Below are 18,756 nucleotides of genomic sequence, written 5' to 3'. Positions count from 1 at the left end.
TCCACTTCAAGTTATTTGAGAGAGAGTGGTCGTGGTTTCTTGCTGTCATGGAAACTTAAGTGCCTACTTAAGTACTTATATGGAGATAATGCCTTTATTTTTGAAGTCTAGTATGAAACCACGAATGTTGGGAGCTTATCCATCAAAGAGTTAGAGTTAGTCAGAGCTATGCTACGAAGATGTAGCATAGCTAAGCTGTGAAACAATGTAACCGTTTTCACTGATACGAAGCTATATAGCTGTGCAAGGAAGATGCGCAGCTCGAGTATGCGATAATCGATAGTATAGCACACATCCATAGCACACATCTTTCCATATATAAAACATAGCTTAGCTGTGTCCGTACCCACTAATGCTAAACTATGTGTACTAGTAAATATATTTGGTGGAAACCAAACGCATCCAAAGCAACGTAGCATAGCACATCTCTGGTAGAAAAGTACCCTTAGGCTCAATGTCGACTCCTACTCACTAATAATAACGGAGGCAAATCCTTTTTTCATGTTCAAAATACGTCCTGATAATAAATTTTCACTAACGAACATAATATTAACTAAAAATAATTATTACACAATGTCGCCTACTCAATCGAATAAAATCCTTTAGCCACTGGAGTTAAACACAAAAAACAATAGTATTAAGGTATTACGTACCTAATCTTTCACCATTGCGTGAAAGATTACCATCAGAAAAGCGTAACTGCCACAGAAATAACACGTATAGTTTTTTACATATTAAAAATACATTCCCCACGTTTGAAATTACATTTTTATAGCCAGGAATTTGCTGAGCATTTTGCGTGTAAAATAAACTCATGCCAAACTTTTAGAGCAAGCATTTTAATTAAAATACTAAAAAGCGTGTGAGAGCCGTTGAAAATCTGTAGCACTACGACAACTCGGGTTTGTAGTAATATTTTTATAGAAACGAATTCTACTAAAACATGTAGGTTTCATAAAGTAAAAGTTTATGATGCATATTTCATTTCTATAAAAAGCAAATCTGTGGATAGTAAAACTGAAAAAAATACACACATCCTAAGAAAGTTTAGCTTGTAAACGGAGTAAATATGTTAACAAAACGTACAATAAACGCTACGTCGGAATTACCATAAAATAAAAAACAACGAACTCATTTCCACGCCCCAACAAAACGGAATTGCTTCATTTCTTTAGCAAAATGCGAAAAACTCATAACATTAGAGAAACGTGAGCAAACAAACTAAAAATGTCAGAACAATCTGGGCGTATTCGCCCGAAATGTCGTAGTACGCGGGTCTGTGACCTTTTGGCGTTTTATCTAAAAATACGCCAGACTGAAGCTGCAGTTTCTCCGGCCGACTGCTTAGAGAAGTTACGAAGAATCGTATTTTAATGCTCTTTACTGAAGTCGGCTCTTAACCAACCACTTGAGGACCGAGACCACTACGCAGTTTCGGGTTCTCATTTCAGACAGGATTTTCTTTTCGTATAATGGAACCATGAAGCTTGAATATCAAAAATAATTATAGTATTGCGTACAAAGTTAGTTTTATTCTTTGTATTTTAATTTAAAGAAATACAATTAATTGCTTAAAAATGTTAATGTTGTCCCAATAAAAGAGCGTCTTCTTAGGAAATTAAACTACGTAAAAGCAATATTTACAAAAGGAAATTAGCCAGTATCCAGTTAACTGCGATACGAAAATTAATGAGGATGTTGTTCTTATAGTAATTACGTACTAATTGGTAACGTTTTCCCTTTATATAGGGAAGCTTTACTGTATATAAAAACATAATAAAAATCTCCTACATTTTTTCAGTTAGTTAAAAGATTTTTTGAGCGTAACATGACGTCATTCTAATGACATTCTTGTCATTCTTGTGCAAAAAAACATACATACATAACCTCACGTCTGTCTCCCATGTAGGTAGAAAGAAACAATGGAACGCCAATTGCTACGATTCTTGCATACCTCTTTCGCTTCATCAACAGTAATCAGTCTCGTCCTACGTGCTCGTCGATTAAGGGTTATTTAGAAAAAAAAACACAAGGAGAACTAATATTAAAAAGAGTCAACATTTTTTTATTTTATTTTGTCGACTATTCTTTAACAATATTAATATTCTTAGATTGTCTTATGAAAATGCTTTCTGCCTAATGAAAAATTAATTTAGTTCTATCATATCTCTGCCGCCTACCAGCCAATGAAACAGTTATTGGGAGAAGGCCTATCTTCGGCAGTGGAAGTTTTACTTGATGTGATAATAATTATAACAAATTTAGAGGGTCGTTCACGACAAAGTAGAAAATAATTATATACCAAAACGACCTGTTAATTTATATTAAATTATGACTTATGGAGTTTCTTACTCGTTCTCTTCGAACTGAATCTACATTTATAACGAGCATCTAGCCTCAACATCCACAGCCTATAAGTGGCCACTGCTAACCAAAGGCCTCTTCCAATACGGAGAAGGTTTGAGCATTAATCACCATGCTTGCTCAATGCGGGTTGTCATCTACCCTCTCTGACAGACAATTAAATATTTTGGTCGATGCAAAAGTGCTATAACCCGTGGAACGCAGGTTTACACAAGATCTGTTTTTTTTTCTATTGTGTCTAAAATACCAGCAAAGGTTAACAGAAATAAATGTTTTGACTTTGGCCATGAAAAAGTCATAATCAAGTAGGACCATAAACGAGCCACCAGCTCCTTTTACAATATGTATTATATACCTAATATACATATATGTATGTGTGTGTGTATATGTATATCATTCTTCCCAAAAAAACATATGAGATACATTACTCAGATAACAAATACGTGCTAAGCGATATGATATTCAAGATTCGTAGAGCTTGCTACGCGTGCTACGAATGCCTACGGAAATCTTTGTAATGAAATCGTAGACGTTTCGCGTAGACGATTGCTACGTCTTATTTATAAGATCGTAGCGTGATTTGAGAAAATAATGATGAAATTTTTTTTTAATAAACATTTACGGGGAAGTACTAATGTAAAAACTATCTAGTCGCCACGGTTGATTGTGTAGTTGCAAGTAAAAGTAAGAAGCAAAAAATAGGGTTCGATTTCCGAGCCGGGAATCTTGATTATTGTTGATTTTTTATGATATAAGCTGGTAGACGAGCATACGGATCACCTGATGATAAGCAATCGCCGCCGCCCATGGACACCCGAAACACCAAAGGTTTTACAAGTGCATTGCCGGCCTTTTGGGGGTTAAGAATTTAATGGTTGTTTCGGAATCGGGGATTGAGGAAGAGATAATTGGGCCTCCGAATGTACTTAGTCTTGGAATTATACATATAGTAGTTGTAACTGTATAGTAAGTACGGAACAACAAATATATTTACATATTATATAGGTATAATGTATGCCAAAAGGAAATGAGATAACATAGTTCGCATGTAAACGTCGTCACGTTGTTTCATATTGAAAACTATTTATTTACTAGCTTTTGCCCGCGACTTCGTTCGCGTGGAATAGTGACTTCCGGCAAATTTTTGGTTTTAACCACATAGTTCCCCATCTCGCGGGATCTCTTCAAAAATGAGATGTGGAAGATATTCCAGGGAACTCTTCAAAAATCAACATAATGAGCTCTGCGTTTGAATTTAATAGATGTATACTCACTTAGGGCATTGAAAAAATAGTTTAAAAACGGACTTAAACTAACTTAAAACTAAAGAAAACTACGAATTACGAATTTATAACAATTAAAAAAGAAACTATATTACAACCTATCCTCTATGCTATAATACCCAAGCTTAAACTAAATAATTTAAAAGAAACGACTTAAATCTAATCTAATTTAAAAAAAAATTAGACTTACAATTTTATTAAAAAAACTAACTACAGTAACTACTAATAATCGATATCAAACTAAACCTACGTTAAATAGTTTAACCAAAAAACCAGGAAAACCCAACAAATAAACTTATTAATTGACAAATACAACGAAACCAATTTAGAATATACGAAACAGCAGGACTACCACTACAGACAAATAATCATACGACTGATAATACACTTTTTCTACGATAGTACCGAAGCGCTCGGCCGATACCCAACCAAATGAATGTAACGAAACCATAGCGCGATCTATTTCGATCCCAACGCCATCTATCGAGGATAAAGACAACTTGGATTATTTATTTATACTCCGTTCGGGCATTTTCTTTGTACTAAAAGTTTAATTATATTGATATTATTTTTTTCATACCTTTTTACTATTTATTTACTTTTTTTCGATGAATTAAAACAATAACATGAACCGAAGTCGTGTAACGATCGACATAGAATTATCTATACTCCGTTAGAGCATTTTCTTTGTACTAAATGTTTTATTATATTGATATTATTTTTTTCATACCTTTTTACTATTTATTTACTTTTTTCGATAAATTAAAACAATAACATGAACCGAAGTCGTGTAACGATCGACATAGAATTATTTATAAATAATTTATTTCTTATTTTTATTTTTTAATTTTTGAAATAAAAATAATCTATGTCCTTTCTAAGGTTCTCAACTATATCTGTACCAAATTTCAACCAAATCCGTCAAATAGTTGCGGAGATTAATGGTATAAGCATAGAATGTTCGACGTGATTCTTTAATTTGACATAACTTTTTTATTTATGAACCGATTGACATGAAACAAACACTAAATGTAAATTTAAGCATCCCACAATATATTCGTGAAAACCGCATCCAACTCGGATCAGCCGTTTCTGAGATTAGCGCGCACAGACGAACAGACAAACAGACAAACAGACAAACAGACAAACAGACAAAAAAAAGTTAATTACATTTTTGGGTTCGACATCGACATAACAATAACCCCTGCTATTTTTTTTATTTTTATTTTCAATGTACAGACAGCACTTTTCTACGATTTTATTATATGTATAGATTATCTATGTCAGTTATAAAACCGGATTACATAAACGTGTGGGTTTGATACATAATATATTGTTAATTGATAAACAAAAATTGGGATTGAATTAGCAATAAATCCACACTCTGTATAACCTATTGAGTGTTGTTTATGGCATAAGAATCACCTGATGGTAAGCAATCGCCACCGCCCATGGACACCCAAAACACCAGAGGCGTTACAAGTGCGTTGCCGACCGATGGATAGGAATTTAAATGTTGTTGAAGAATCGGGAATTGGGAAGGGGGTAATTGGACCACCGGTTTTTCGAAAATTTCTCGGTGGTAGCACGGAGTCTGGAATTGTACCCAATACATGGCAATAAGCTAACCCCCTATAACACGGGACTTATAACACAAATAATAAAAAATAGGTGTACATTGTATAGCAGCATGCCATAATGAGCACCTCTGCTTACCCCATCGGGGATAAAAGGCGTGACGATGCATTTGTATAATTATTCTCATCACAGATATGACTGCGCGATTTTATATATTTCAAGGACAGCGCCCATACTCCGCACGAAATCGGCCTTGAGCTCGTCAGGCGGCTACCGCAATGACGCTGATGACGTTTTGTTTAAAAAAATATGAAAAACATTAGAATAAATAATATACAGACATTTAATATATTTTTTATAACGTCACGCCTTTAATTCCCGAAGGAGTAGGCAGAGGTGCACGTTATAGCACATAATGCCAATGTACACCAACATTTCACAGTTTATGTTGTAAGTCCCATGTAATAGGTGGTGAGTCTTAATAATATAGAGAGATAATTAAATATAGAGAGTTAGCTGTTAGTTTGTGAAAAAAGAGGTAGAGATAAGTGCCTAATGTAAGACAACACATTTTCAGTAATTTATAATATTACTAGCTGACCTAGAAAACCTTCCCTAGATTTCCACAAATAATGCAATACCAAAATTAGCCAAATCGGTCCAGCCATTTTCGACTTTTAACGAGACTAATGAATAGCAATACATTTTTATATATAAGTTTATGTAGATAGTTAGCTTCATTGCTGGAAAAAAAGGTTAAAAAAGAAAAAAACTGTTAATAGAAGTAGTTAGATAGTTTAAAATTCTTTCGAAACAAAAGTTGTAGTAGGTATTACATACAGCTAAATGCTAAATCAACTCGTAGATACCGAGAACTGAAGGAAAAAGTAATAAATTTTAAAATAATTTACACATTGAATACCTATTCATGTATTGTTTTAAATAAATTCACGCGAAATAAGTATCGTAAGTAATTCAAGCTATAACACATTACTTTCAATTTCAAATTCATATATCGTTCACAGTTTTCCGGAAAATCCCAAATAAAAAATGTAATTTTTCCAATAAAATGTTTTATTTAATTCCATAATGTAGGTTAGGTGTCCTGCCATAGATAATAAAACTTCCTAAGGCTGTGTAAGTAATTGCCTTGAGTACAAAGATTTCACAAAGGAAATGTAAGAAAAATATATGTCACTATACCCTATTGTTACAATAACGCGTCTTAGTCATACAAAAAACCTTCCTTCTCAAAACTTAAGAAAATCTTGAAGAAAATACGAAATAAGAGCTAGAAAAGAATTTACATAGATAAATGTTAAAGTAACAAAACTAAAATACGTATACGATACGTAGAAAATAGACGCTCATACGTTTTCTTACAGATAAGTAGGCGCCTACTTCGTTTCGTAAAAAGAAACGACACTGTCTTTGACCTAAAAATTTGGCAAGACATAAAACTACGTTACTGTACTTAGATTGTACATAAAACCTTATTAATTTTTACTGTAATCATGTATTTTTAATATTTAAGCGCTAGTATTGCTAAGAACAATGTTTTTCGGGGTTTTTATCAAAATTCACGCAACGATACGATGTACCGCACTTCCTATATACATAACTACATATATTATACACATTTATAGCACACGCTCTTACATAAAACAAAAGAAAAGACGACCTACAACGTCTTTATAACAAAACTACGCTCTAAGAAATTGAAAATCCAATTTGAACGGACGAATAATTCGATTTAAAAATAGTTTTTTATATAAGAAAAATTGAACTTACCTTCAAACAGTTGCAGCGGGAACTTTTTAAAGTTTATCCACTCACTGGCATGCCTTTAAAAGTTACGTTTTTAAATAAAAAATATCACGTTTCTTGTCTTAATTCTATTTACAATTTTATTTACAGTTATCCGTAAATTTCGGAATGATACTGGGGTTTGTTGAAACGTCAGTGGTGTCGCATATGTTTTACGCATGCGCGGCACAAGATGGCGGCCGCGAGGCGGGTCGATAGCTCGCGATAAGGCGGCCGAAGGCTGCGCCACCATTGCCGGGTGACATTGTGCTAACGGGGTAACATAAAAACGAGGTCACCGATTCGTATTAGCCCGCGCTTCCGCGGTACGGTGATACCAGGATATTTATTTTGTTGCCATACGTAATAAAAGTGTTTAATGTTTTTCAGTGTGGCTGGCTAAGTTGGTTACTTGCTTTGTAGATACCCAATTTTGGTAATATTTGGGTTATTTTAATATATTTACTGTCCTATACTAATAATTCTTAGAATATTAAAATACCTAAATAGAAAAATAAACAAAAATTTTTAGGAGTTCCTCAGGGTTCGGTCTTAGGGTCATTCACTAGTTTGAAAAGGTAAAACTGACATACTTATTCATCACATCAATTTTCAGTCTTAGAATGAGGGTGCCTATTTCATCAGTAATTTAAAATTTCTAATAAAATACGAATAGAAACAAAAAGCATAAAAATACTAGCTCGTAGACCATTATTACAGGTTGCAAGCACTGCAATGGCCAAGCAAAGGCCTCGGCGCAGTTGATTCGATGGTTGAGCGAAGAAATTATTATTCGTTTTTAACACTGTCATTTCTACAGTGTATTTTCAGAGAAATTCATAATATGAGAGGTAGAAAATTAATGTTAGGTAAGATAGACCTACATTTAATAACAGCATTATGAATCTTATCCTCCAGTAAATTGTGAACTTCATTGAAAAAGACTAACCTTTAGAGCTTCTTGCTCGTTCTTCTGCATAGGAAATTACACCTTGGTGTAAGCAAATAGCTTCACTTAAGTTTTTGGTTTGCCGTTAAAAAGTGCCTTCCTGCTCTAATTTAAGTAAATGATTTTGACTTTGACTTAGCACGAAATAGCAGTGTGACTAGTGTAAGGGATGGCCTTAAGAGATGTAGAAAAATACACAATAAAAAATATAAAAAAATAATAATTTATTCATCATCAACATCGGACTTTAGATAATGGACTTCAGGGTCGGAGGTGGCGCGTCCGCGGATGCGAGCCAGGGCTGCCATACCTCGCGATCTAGTCAGGACAATGGCGAGCCATACTAGACCGAACGTTGCTGCGATTGCTATTATAACTGTTACTGCTATTGTAGCTCCACTCAGACCTGCAATAAAGCCCAAATGTTTATATGAAATATTATAAGTAGGTAAGTCTCCTCCCCAATCCAATCTCCAAATTTCCAATTATAGTTTACAGTAGCAACGCGACGATAGCCGCATCGTGTTTCGCGGAATGCTGCTCATGAATATGAGTCTCTAGCATGGCTTGAATCTAGTCAAGTTCCTCGTCAAACAGTCATGTGAGTAAGCCAATAACATAATAAATGCTCAAATCCGCTCGCACTTCTAACTCTTTTGGTGTTGCGGGTGTCCATGGGCGGTGCAGATTGCTTACCATCAGGTGATTCAACTGCTTCCTTTCCGCCTTATCCCATTAAAAATGAACAACATAGTACTTTACTCCTAGTAAAACATTAAACAATGAAGATAATTAAATTAGAATGACATAAGTAGAACGATTTTTTACAGTAAGTCCAGTTTTTTGGTAGATTTAATCCAAAACAGAGATTGTTTATCGTTTCAATAGTAAACTAATGGTTACTATATCTGTGACGAAACGATATATTATATGATAATATGCGACCAAAGCTAAAACCAATTCAAACATTTAATTAGATTACCATAAAAAATTGGTAGATACACTTTGATCAAAAATATCTTACCTCCAGATTTCTTCGCAAGATATTCATGTGTACCTTGCTTTGTAGTCATCGAAGTGCCTTCAGTTGCTACAGACACTTCAATGGGCATTGTCAAAGGTTTGGATGATACAGTTACAGTACTAGTCGTCACTGTTGTAGGTTTACGTGAAGTTGTAGTGGGCTTAGGGGTAGTTTTAGGTGTAGGTTTAGGAGTAGGCTTAGGTGTAAGTTTAGGAGTAGGCTTAGGAGTTGAAGTAGTAGTACGTGGAGGTACGGTAGTAGTACGAGGTGATGGAGTAGTAGTAGGTTTAGTAACCGTAGTTGCTTTCGTTGTCGTAGTCGGTCTTTTGATGATAATAGGTGGTCTTTTAGTAGTGGTTGATGTTGTTGGAGGTCTGGTAGTTATCGGTCTTTTCGTAGAAGTTATTGTTGGTACGGTAACTTTAGTTGTTGCTGTGGTAGCATCGGATAATTCTGTTTCGTTTCCGTCTGGTGTCGTTGCTATTAGTTTCTGTGTTTGTGGCAATGCTGCTGTAGAACTGCCTCGTGCATCTGAATCTAATGAGATTCCTATGGAAGATAAATAAAAACGAATTATAATTATGGTTGTCAATTTTTTTTTAAGTAATTCCGGACTATTGATAAAATGTCTAATTATTAAACCAAAATGTTAGGATCAAAACTAAAGGAAGAATAAAGATAAGCGTCCATAAGCCCGCATCGTACGCATCACACGCAACGGATTTTAATTTACCTTGTATAGAAACTCATACAACAGCATCCACTGATCCGCACCGTACGGATCGCTCATCGGTTATGCCTACATGCGATGCGTGACATCATACGGAGTGCCGATGTCAAAAATTCGAGTGAAAATGGTATCGGCAATCCGATCGCTGTCGATACAGTGGACGTAGTCTGAAAAATTTATCCGTTAGATGCGATCCGTCCAATGCGTACGATGCGGGTCTGTGGATGCTTAGCTTAACACTGTATGACATTTTTAACGAAAAAAAATATTGTAGAAGAAATTACCATCCAAATCACAGACGTCCAGGAAGTCTGGACAGCAGTTCTGGGTGACGACACAGACGATGCTACAACTGCACCCTCTGTAGCCCGTCGCCTCAGCATAGAGGTCGCAGCGACCCACACATGACTCCTCTGGAAAAAATAAAACATTCTGTTACAGTAAACTGAATGCTTTCTTCAGACCCGTGCGTGCAGTGCGTCGCGTTCGAAGACCCATCAGATCACCACAGATGGGGCCCAGATGCCTAATCCGGAGCTACGGACTACCTACGATCTACTTTCACGAGTAAACAATTTGAATTTGAACCTAGCGAGTTTACCGGGGGTTATCCGGCTCAAAAAAAAAAGAGTAGGAACTGGGTTTTTTGTCGGTCTGACACACCTTCTCGCCTCGCCTAATGCGGGAGACGTGACTGAATGATTTTCCTCACCTTAAAAAAAGGTGAATGCTCCAAGATAGCTAACTAAATTTAAATTTTCTTATGTTTTTTACCTTCTGCAGTTCAATATCGGATAATATGGTGTCAAATAGACCACTTTAGCAAAATCTGGACGTTCTGGAAATTCTCTAAGTTACATATCATGATGATGATTGTTATTATTTTGTACTTATTGAACTAGTTACTCATTATCCTTTTTTAGGGAGTTTCTTATTAGTTCTCCATAGGAGAAGGTCTCTCTCTCTATCAGGCAAAGTATTAAGGGAGTTTTTTCGGTTTTTAAAATAATTTCTCTGTATTAGCACGGAGTCTGGAATTGTCCCTCACCCCCTATTATATGGGACTTATAACACAAGTGGTGAAAAGTGGATGTACATTATAGTGGAATACGTGCCGTAATGTGTACCCTTTCGTGGATAAAAGGCGTCACGATACGATATATGTAATTTTCTGCCTATCTGGAGGTCTTAGGCTTATGTTCAGCAGTGGATGTCTTGTGACTAATAAAATGATTATGATGATGAATCGGAAAATTCTTTCTCGACTCTTCGACTTTTTGACTTACGTAAAACAGCTGGTGGCGTGGTGGCTTCGAGCATGGCTTTGGTGCAGTTCTCCCCTCGTTGTATGGAAACGTCATCAATGGCAATGTCGCTCATGAAACTATTTCCTCTGATGCCTTCGATAACAATCTGTTGATTTAACACGCATTTTTTTACAAGGTGAAACAGACTGAACGTAGTATAAAATAAAGGCTATGAAACTGATTAACTTTTTGTTTTTTTTAAGTGTGGGAGAGCCATGCTTTGTTACGAATGGGCCGGTTCCATCGGAGTGATACCAAGGCCTCACAGAAAAACGACGTGATCCAACGCTTGCGTTGTGTTTGGTTGTGTAAGGTTACCGGAGCCTCATTTCTCCCCTTCCCGATCTTCCCAATCCCCGATTCCCTAACAACCCTTAAATTCCAATCTCCCAAAATACCGGCAACGCACTTGTAACGCCTCTGGTGCTTCGGGTGTCCATGAACGTTTACCGGTTTATACCATTAAAAAAAGTCACTCAGTTATTAATTTGAAAACTTTAAACCACAAATCTCAATGCCCAAAAGGTCGGTAAAGCACTTTTGGCTTCTCTGTTGTTGCACTTCCATAGACACCCATGCTTGCTTACCATCAGGTGATCCGTCTACTCGTTTGGCAGCCTATACCATAAAAATATCCACACTAACCTGGAAATTATCATCGACATCGGTCAGCATTGAGGCACTGCTGTACCACTCGTTGCCCTGATCCCCCCACTGCTCAAACAGGAGGTAATTGTTCCTCTTTGAAGAACTGAGCAGCTGATACATTGGTACTCTGTCTGGTTTCTGGTAAACCCGGAGGCCACCCATACCTCTGCGAAAACAATTAGAAGCTTAAGTGTTGCTCACGGAACTGTTCGAGAGTGCTCGACTAATCTCAAGTCACAATGAGAGCTCATAAAAAGTAATTTTGTCAGTAGAGAGAGCAAGTACTGCCTCGTTGGTAGGGTGGTCGCAAGTGCGACTGCCGAACAAGGGATCTCGGGTTCGATTCCCGGGTCGGGCAAAGCATTATTGGGATTTTTCGGTTTTTCGAAAATTTCTCATTAGTGAACGAAATCTAGAATTGAGCAATGGGCTCATCCCCTATTACATGGGACTTATATATAACACAAATGATGAAAAGTGGGTATACATTGTGTAGCGGCATTACGTGCCGTATTGTGCACCTCTGCCTACCCTTTCGGGGATAAAAGGCGTGACGTTGCTTGTTAGAGAGCAAGTACTGGATCGAGGATCTTCCTCGAAAAATCCAGTTTGGATTTTATTCATACTCTTGAGTTGCAACTCTAGCCCTGATTAATCTTGACAAATAGGTAGTTCGATGCTGTCAAAAAAATGATAAACAACAAGATTGGAAGATGTTCTCTATCAACCAAAAATATAATTAATTGCTGCATTGCGTGTGTATACCTACAATATCTCCTAGACCTAGTAAAATTACCTAAGGGTGCTTTTCCACCAAAGACGATCACATTTTGCTAGTAGCTGTAGCTAACATTAGAACTTAAGTCGGGATATTTACCATGTTTATTTATGTATGTACTATTCTACGAAGATGTAATATCTAAGCTGTGAAACTATGTAACCGTTTCCACTGAGATACTAAGTTATTTAGCTGTGCAAGGAAGATGCGCAGCTCGAGTATGCGATGTTTGGATAACAGCGAAGCCATCCATAGCACACATACATCGCACGCATCTTTCCATATAAAAAAGTTTAGCTAAGTCCGTTTCCACCAGTGCTAAGCTATGTGTACCAATAAATATGATTGGTTTGAAGCCAAACGCATCCACAGCAACATAGCATTGCACATCTCTGGCGGAAAAGCACTCAAGTAATTTACTTGATAATTGCCTTTGTTTAGAATACACAAAATAAACAATACGAAAATAGCCATTATATGTGAACTATAATACATAATTACGTGTATTGTGTTGTATTTGATTAATTTTCCTTAACTATAATAATTATCCTGTATACCTACTGGCAGTAATTTGATATGTATACAGTAGGCTACCGCATACATATCAAATTATAGTAGGCGTATAACATGATGTGTGGGAGAGTTATGCTTCGGTACGTATGGGCCGGCTCGACCGGAGTGATACCACGGTCTCACAGAAAACCGACGTGAAACAATGCTTGCGTTGTGTTTCATTGTGTGACTAAGGTTACCGGAGACCCAATTCCCCCCTTCCCAATCATCCCAATCTCCGATTCCCCAACAACCCTTAAATTCCTAACTTCCAAAAAGCTGGCAACGCACCTCTGGTATTTCAAGTGTCCATGGGCGGCGGCGATTGCTTACCATCAAGTGACACGTCTGCTCGTTTACCGGGTGTTTCATAAGAAAAAAAAGTTGGGCCTTTTAATCCCCGGAAGGGGTAAGCAGAGGTGCACATGTAATGTAACACTCAGCTTTTTTTAATGGGCCTTGAATGTTACCCGTTGTAGCGTACAAAGCCTTTTAGAGAACAGAAAGTAAACATTCCCTAAGAAAAGGAGGCGAGGTGATCGTGCCTGGCGGGCTTTCTACCCGACAGCTGAACGCGACGCGCCGTACGCACGGGCCTGGTTCTAGTCGGGCGGCGAGCTACCCTTGTCCACCGTCCGCAGGCCCGCACGTAATTAAATAGTTTGAAGTACGATCCTTACCTTCCATACATGTGGTAGTAAAAGATGAAGCATCCATTCTTCGCCAGTTCAGCATCATATACTGGAGACAGGAGACGCGCTGTCTCGTTCTCCGTTCTGCCTGTAGTTTCTATGTACATGTAGTAACCTGAGACCAAGAGATTACTAATTACCTTTTGCTTACTTTTAGTTCTGTTCTATATTCTGGCCTGCCTAAGGTGGCTATAGACAGGCCACATTATTCGAAGGATTGATGGCTGCCGGGCCAGGAAAGTGACCGAATGGCGACTGTGGAACAGAAGACGCAACGTGGGCAACCTCCCACCGTCGTCAGAGTCCCGGGGAGCCAATGGATGCAGGTGGCAGCTTGTCGTTCTACGTGGACAACTAAGAGGAAGACCTTTGTTTAACAGTGGACGTCTTTCGGGTGATGATGATGATTATAACAGTTTGAGGATTTGCGCGGCCTAGCCAAATGTTCTTTTGGTTAGTATTATTCGTCGGATCATTCAGCATCAGCCGGCAGCTGAGCTGATTGTAAACTGACATAATGCGTGCTGCCATCTGAACAGTACCCTTAGTACGAGTTTGCTTCAAGTTTAAATTAATCGAAACGAGAGCACGTTCGGCGTTCTGATTGGCCGGCTCCAATAAACAAACCAATCACAGCGCCGAACGCGCTCTCGTTGAGATTACTTTTAACGTTAAACAAACTTGAATTAAAGGTACCGGTCCGATCAATCTGTTGTGGTTATTGCCTCAAAATACCAGTTCAGAATCAACTTGCACGATTGTCTTGTCTCACATTATTTTTTTGTTACGTGAGAAAACGTAACTTTACTTCGTTGCTTCATGTGGATAAGCTATTATTTTCACCTCATTTAATAGAATCTATTAAAGTAATATACTATACTACCTTAAAATAGAACCTTATTTTGACTAATACCTCTAACATCCATCTTATACATACACTTATACGTACATAGGTACCTACAACACCGGTAGAAACTACATTCAATTCCATGCAAGTAGCTTTCTTACCTGACCCATTCTTTCCATAAGTATGATCGTAACTTGGTCCAGTTTGCAGAAAGGAACTCGGTGTCTTTTTATTTAGCCTCCTCCAATCAAAATCGTGCAATTCATCAGGTTTCCACCCGCATAAATCCGGCAGCTCGAAGTCACATTCCGTTGACACTTTTGCTGAACTATCTGTAGGTAAAATTTATTTCGATATTAACGTTGAGTATCTTCTACGGTTTAAGAATACTGGGCACTAAACAATGTTTTAGTTTTAGATAGATGTTTTACGCAAGTCCGTTAAAAAAGTTTTGAAGTTCAGAATTTGCGCCGAAAATCTTGTGTTGTCAGTGCAACAAAGATTACCCCGATTTCGGGTTAATTTTAAATTTTTACAAAACAAAAACATGCTGTCAAAAGTAAAAATATAAAAAAAGCTTGTTAGAAATATAAAATGGTTACTTTACCACGACATCCAGGCACAGTTGAGTTCCAATTGGATCCATCACAGTACACGACTGGGGAACCAATGAGCTGATGGCCGGGCAAACAGAAAAACACTACCCACGCATTATTGTGATATGTCATATTCACTGAATTCTTCACTTCTTGTAACTGTGAGCAGCCCGATTCTTAAAAAGATGATTAAAAAATAGACGTAAATCTCTTACTGCCGTACTCAGAGTAATTAAATGGTTACCTAAACCAGTCCTAAGCAATTTTTTTCGGTTACTAAGAAATAGTTCAAGTAATCATTAAAAGACTCTGAATACGATAGTAAATCTGTTATAAATAAATTGAGTAATATGTTTATTGGCGGCTTTATAAAATACTTACTGACACAAACGGGTGCTGGGACATCCCATTGGCCAAATCTGCACGTGGCATATTTGTTACCAACCAGGGTATAACGAGGAGAACACGAGAACTTAATAAAAGTCCCCCTTTGCCGTGGCCGTGCTCGACCATTTTTTATTCGACGCATCGGACATGTTGAAGCCGGGTAATAAAAATCTAAAAATAAAAGATTGCAATGAAAAACACGTTTAGTAATAAACAGATTTAAATTCCTAAATAAAACAAATCACAAATTAAGGAAAATAATAGACGTATTTAAAATGTTTATATTTTGAAATGTTGCTCTGCAATGCTATTTTACCAAATGGTAAAGGAGGATGCATATCCTGGTCTCAAATTCCAATAGCTATGTGTTACATCATTGGATAGATAATTTTAAGCTGAATAAAAGTTACTATGGCGCCAAGTTCAAAATCCGTTCAGAGTTATTCTTTATTAAACATGGTAGTTTTATCAGTAACCAAGTATTGCTATGTTTTCGCCATAATTGCATTTAAAACATTTGTGTGTTAAATTTGTGTTTTAAACGAGCTTAGTTCAAATAATTTCGAATTTTATACGAGATCATCTCAATTTCAGTTTTTCATACTTAGGGACTCAACCACCTACGCTTTTATTTCGATGAGGGCGGAAGTTTGATGTCACGCATACCACCAAGAGTATGCGTCCGGCTGATAAAATGTATAAACCATGTTTTTAATGTACAGATAAATGAATATTATTGTTTATTTATAAAATACACCTATGAATTATGCCCTAGTACAATAGAAATATTTATAGAAAAACTACAATTATTATAGCACATTGTTTGAATAACTGCCTCGTTGGTCGAGTGGTCGCAAGAGCGACTGCCGGGTAAGGAGTTTAGGGTTCAATTCCAGGGTCGGGCAAAGGCTGACTGGGCTTTTTTCTGATTTTTGAAAAAAAAAATCAGTAGTAGTGCCACTACAGAGTCTGGAATTGTGCCCAATATATAGTAATAGGCTCACCGGTGAAAAATGGGTGTCTATTGTACAGTGGCATTACATGCATACGATTGTTTGAATAATTTTGTCGAATTGTCCTTTTGTTGGCGATTTGTGGTTAGCAATGTGGTATTTATTATCATTGTTATTGCAAAGTGGAGAATAAAACATTGGAATTTTATTTCAGGGTTTTCACCGATAATTCCGCGCAAAAATGTTGTATAATTTCTGACTTATGTACAATCTAATAAAAAAAAACATGTTTATACTACAATTTGTTAATCTATTAAGCAATTATTTCCATTGAATTTCTCTTAACTGTAGATAAATTAATCAGTTTAAAATTAAAATACATGAGGAAACTGCACTGTTTATTTATTTATTACAGTTTGAACATTAATGAATTCATAGAAATCAAAAGGTGTTATCGAAAAATAAATAATTGGTTACTTTAATTAATTAGATATTCTTATTTATGATTCTAAACCTAGTTTTTTTCTATTCAGTTAAATGAGTTAAAGAGCTTGATCATAATTATTAGAATTAATACATAGTTAGTCGTATCGCTTCTAACCTGCTGATATAGATATAAGTCAATGGGAGAGGCCTATATTCAGTAAGTGTACATCTTGTGGCTAATTACGATGATGATGATTTATAAAAACTAACAGAACGATTTTTACGTCGTTTTTTGTCAAATAATCGAATGTATAAACAAAGATTGTTTATATTTAAGATTGCCTTTAAATGTACCTCAACCAATGACCAATGGGCATCAATTATAATAGATTGATAAAAAATTAAGATTTCGAGTCATCAGTTTTAGCAGTTACTTTTAAAAATCATAAAAAATTATCGAAATCCTAAACTTACTGCATTTACACCTACTACATGAGAGATAATCAGATTGTTTCGGACCTAACTCAAATTTTTTATCAAATATTTGCCCTTTTTGACACGTGATACACCCACACCACGACTGTGGACGGACATGAATGAGATAGCAACGGATGTGAACAGCTACCAAAAATCAGTCACTGTGTTATCAAATACTGAAAATGGTACTTCAGTTTTATATAATTACTTGTTATACATATTGTAAAATGCCGGTTATTATTATAAGTAGGCAAGTTTTGTATAACAGAGAAAAATTACAGTATTATCCATGGCTGTCATTATAAAATGCAGTTTGGATGTTAAAAACACCATCTTACTAGGCAATTATTTTACTACCCTTGTGAAATTTTAACAACGCGATCAGACGTGTTAAATGATCATCTGCCCTTCAATCTAATCATTAAAAAAATACGAAAATGGACTACAGTAAATACTACTATGTAAGTAAACCGAATTCAAGTTACTAATAATTAATTTAAACTTTAATTTATAAATCTATATGTAACACATACAGGAAAACGTATTAAGCCATGGTATGCTAAAATGCAGATATACGCGAGACACAATATGTTTTCTAAAGGTCTCATACACTTATATCCATAACGACAAATATCAATAATTTGATAAAAATAAATAATAAATCAAAAAAAAAAATTAAAATAAAAACTTAAACTTACCGGCTTCAATAAAACTCAGTACAAATAAAAATAATAAACACTTAATAAACATTTTGCACTTAAAAACTATTACAATACAACACAAATATAGTATTTAATTTTTTTTACTTTAAATTAATCAAAAATAAATAATTTTCATGTTACTTCATATTTCTGGACTAGACTGCATGTTATTGTGTACACATTTTAAATGTGAGTTTCATTTATATTGTTCATGTTATTCATATCGTTTCTGACAAAGATTAAAAAGTATGCGTGCTGTTTAATGCCTACCACAGTCGTTCCTAAAATATGCTTGTGCGTTGGTTGAGCAGGTGCTTAAAAAGCCAGCAAAAACCTATATAAAAAAAAAACAATAAAAAATATAAAGATTTTGTTTTGTATAGAATATAAATTTTGAACTGATTTTGGTAACAAACACAATTTAGGAATGTAAAATCTAGTACTAAGTAAATCAAATACCAATATGAAAAACACACCATACAAAAAAATAAAAATCATAAGCAAACATAAAGTAGGCACAAAACCACAACATTATTATATGACTACAACAGTTCTGTTATTTTTATAATCTTTGCTCTGCACGGGATGTACATTTATCAGGGGCGCTTCCTTTAGACTTTCCACCGATATTCCATTGAATACTATCTGACCATGGTAT

The 18,756-nt window shown here is 36.0% G+C and overlaps 2 protein-coding genes across 17 annotated transcripts in view; both read right to left on the bottom strand.

Moving 5' to 3' along the window:
• Positions 1-7,298, bottom strand: part of LOC118280637 (calcium-dependent secretion activator) — a 67,683-nt gene extending 60,385 nt beyond the window's left edge. For 8 of the 16 annotated variants that reach the window (XM_050699593.1, XM_050699601.1, XM_050699600.1 and 5 more), the window contains exon 1: positions 7,017-7,296. The gene's annotated coding sequence lies outside the window, so the exon portion shown is untranslated. Of the gene's footprint in view, positions 1-7,016 lie in introns of all 16 variants that reach the window. The other 8 variants (XM_050699602.1, XM_050699606.1, XM_050699607.1 and 5 more) reach the window with 3 other exon arrangements.
• An 889-nt stretch (positions 7,299-8,187) lies between these two features.
• Positions 8,188-18,290, bottom strand: LOC118280749 (uncharacterized). The gene is made up of 10 exons (XM_035601108.2): positions 18,096-18,290; positions 15,536-15,712; positions 15,166-15,330; positions 14,720-14,890; positions 13,700-13,826; positions 11,687-11,855; positions 11,021-11,147; positions 10,019-10,147; positions 9,005-9,553; positions 8,188-8,386 (listed from the first exon to the last, which is right to left on the bottom strand). The coding sequence occupies exons 1-10, from the start codon at positions 18,145-18,147 to the stop codon at positions 8,205-8,207; spliced, it is 1,848 nt and encodes a 615-aa protein (XP_035457001.2). The 5' UTR covers positions 18,148-18,290; the 3' UTR covers positions 8,188-8,204.
• Positions 18,291-18,756: the final 466 nt, after the last annotated feature.

The sequence above is a fragment of the Spodoptera frugiperda genome, chromosome 16, assembly GCF_023101765.2.
Source record: "Spodoptera frugiperda isolate SF20-4 chromosome 16, AGI-APGP_CSIRO_Sfru_2.0, whole genome shotgun sequence".
NCBI lineage: Eukaryota > Metazoa > Arthropoda > Insecta > Lepidoptera > Noctuidae > Spodoptera > Spodoptera frugiperda.
Note: the sequence above shows the minus strand (reverse complement) of the source record. Positions and strands in the feature narration are given on the sequence as shown.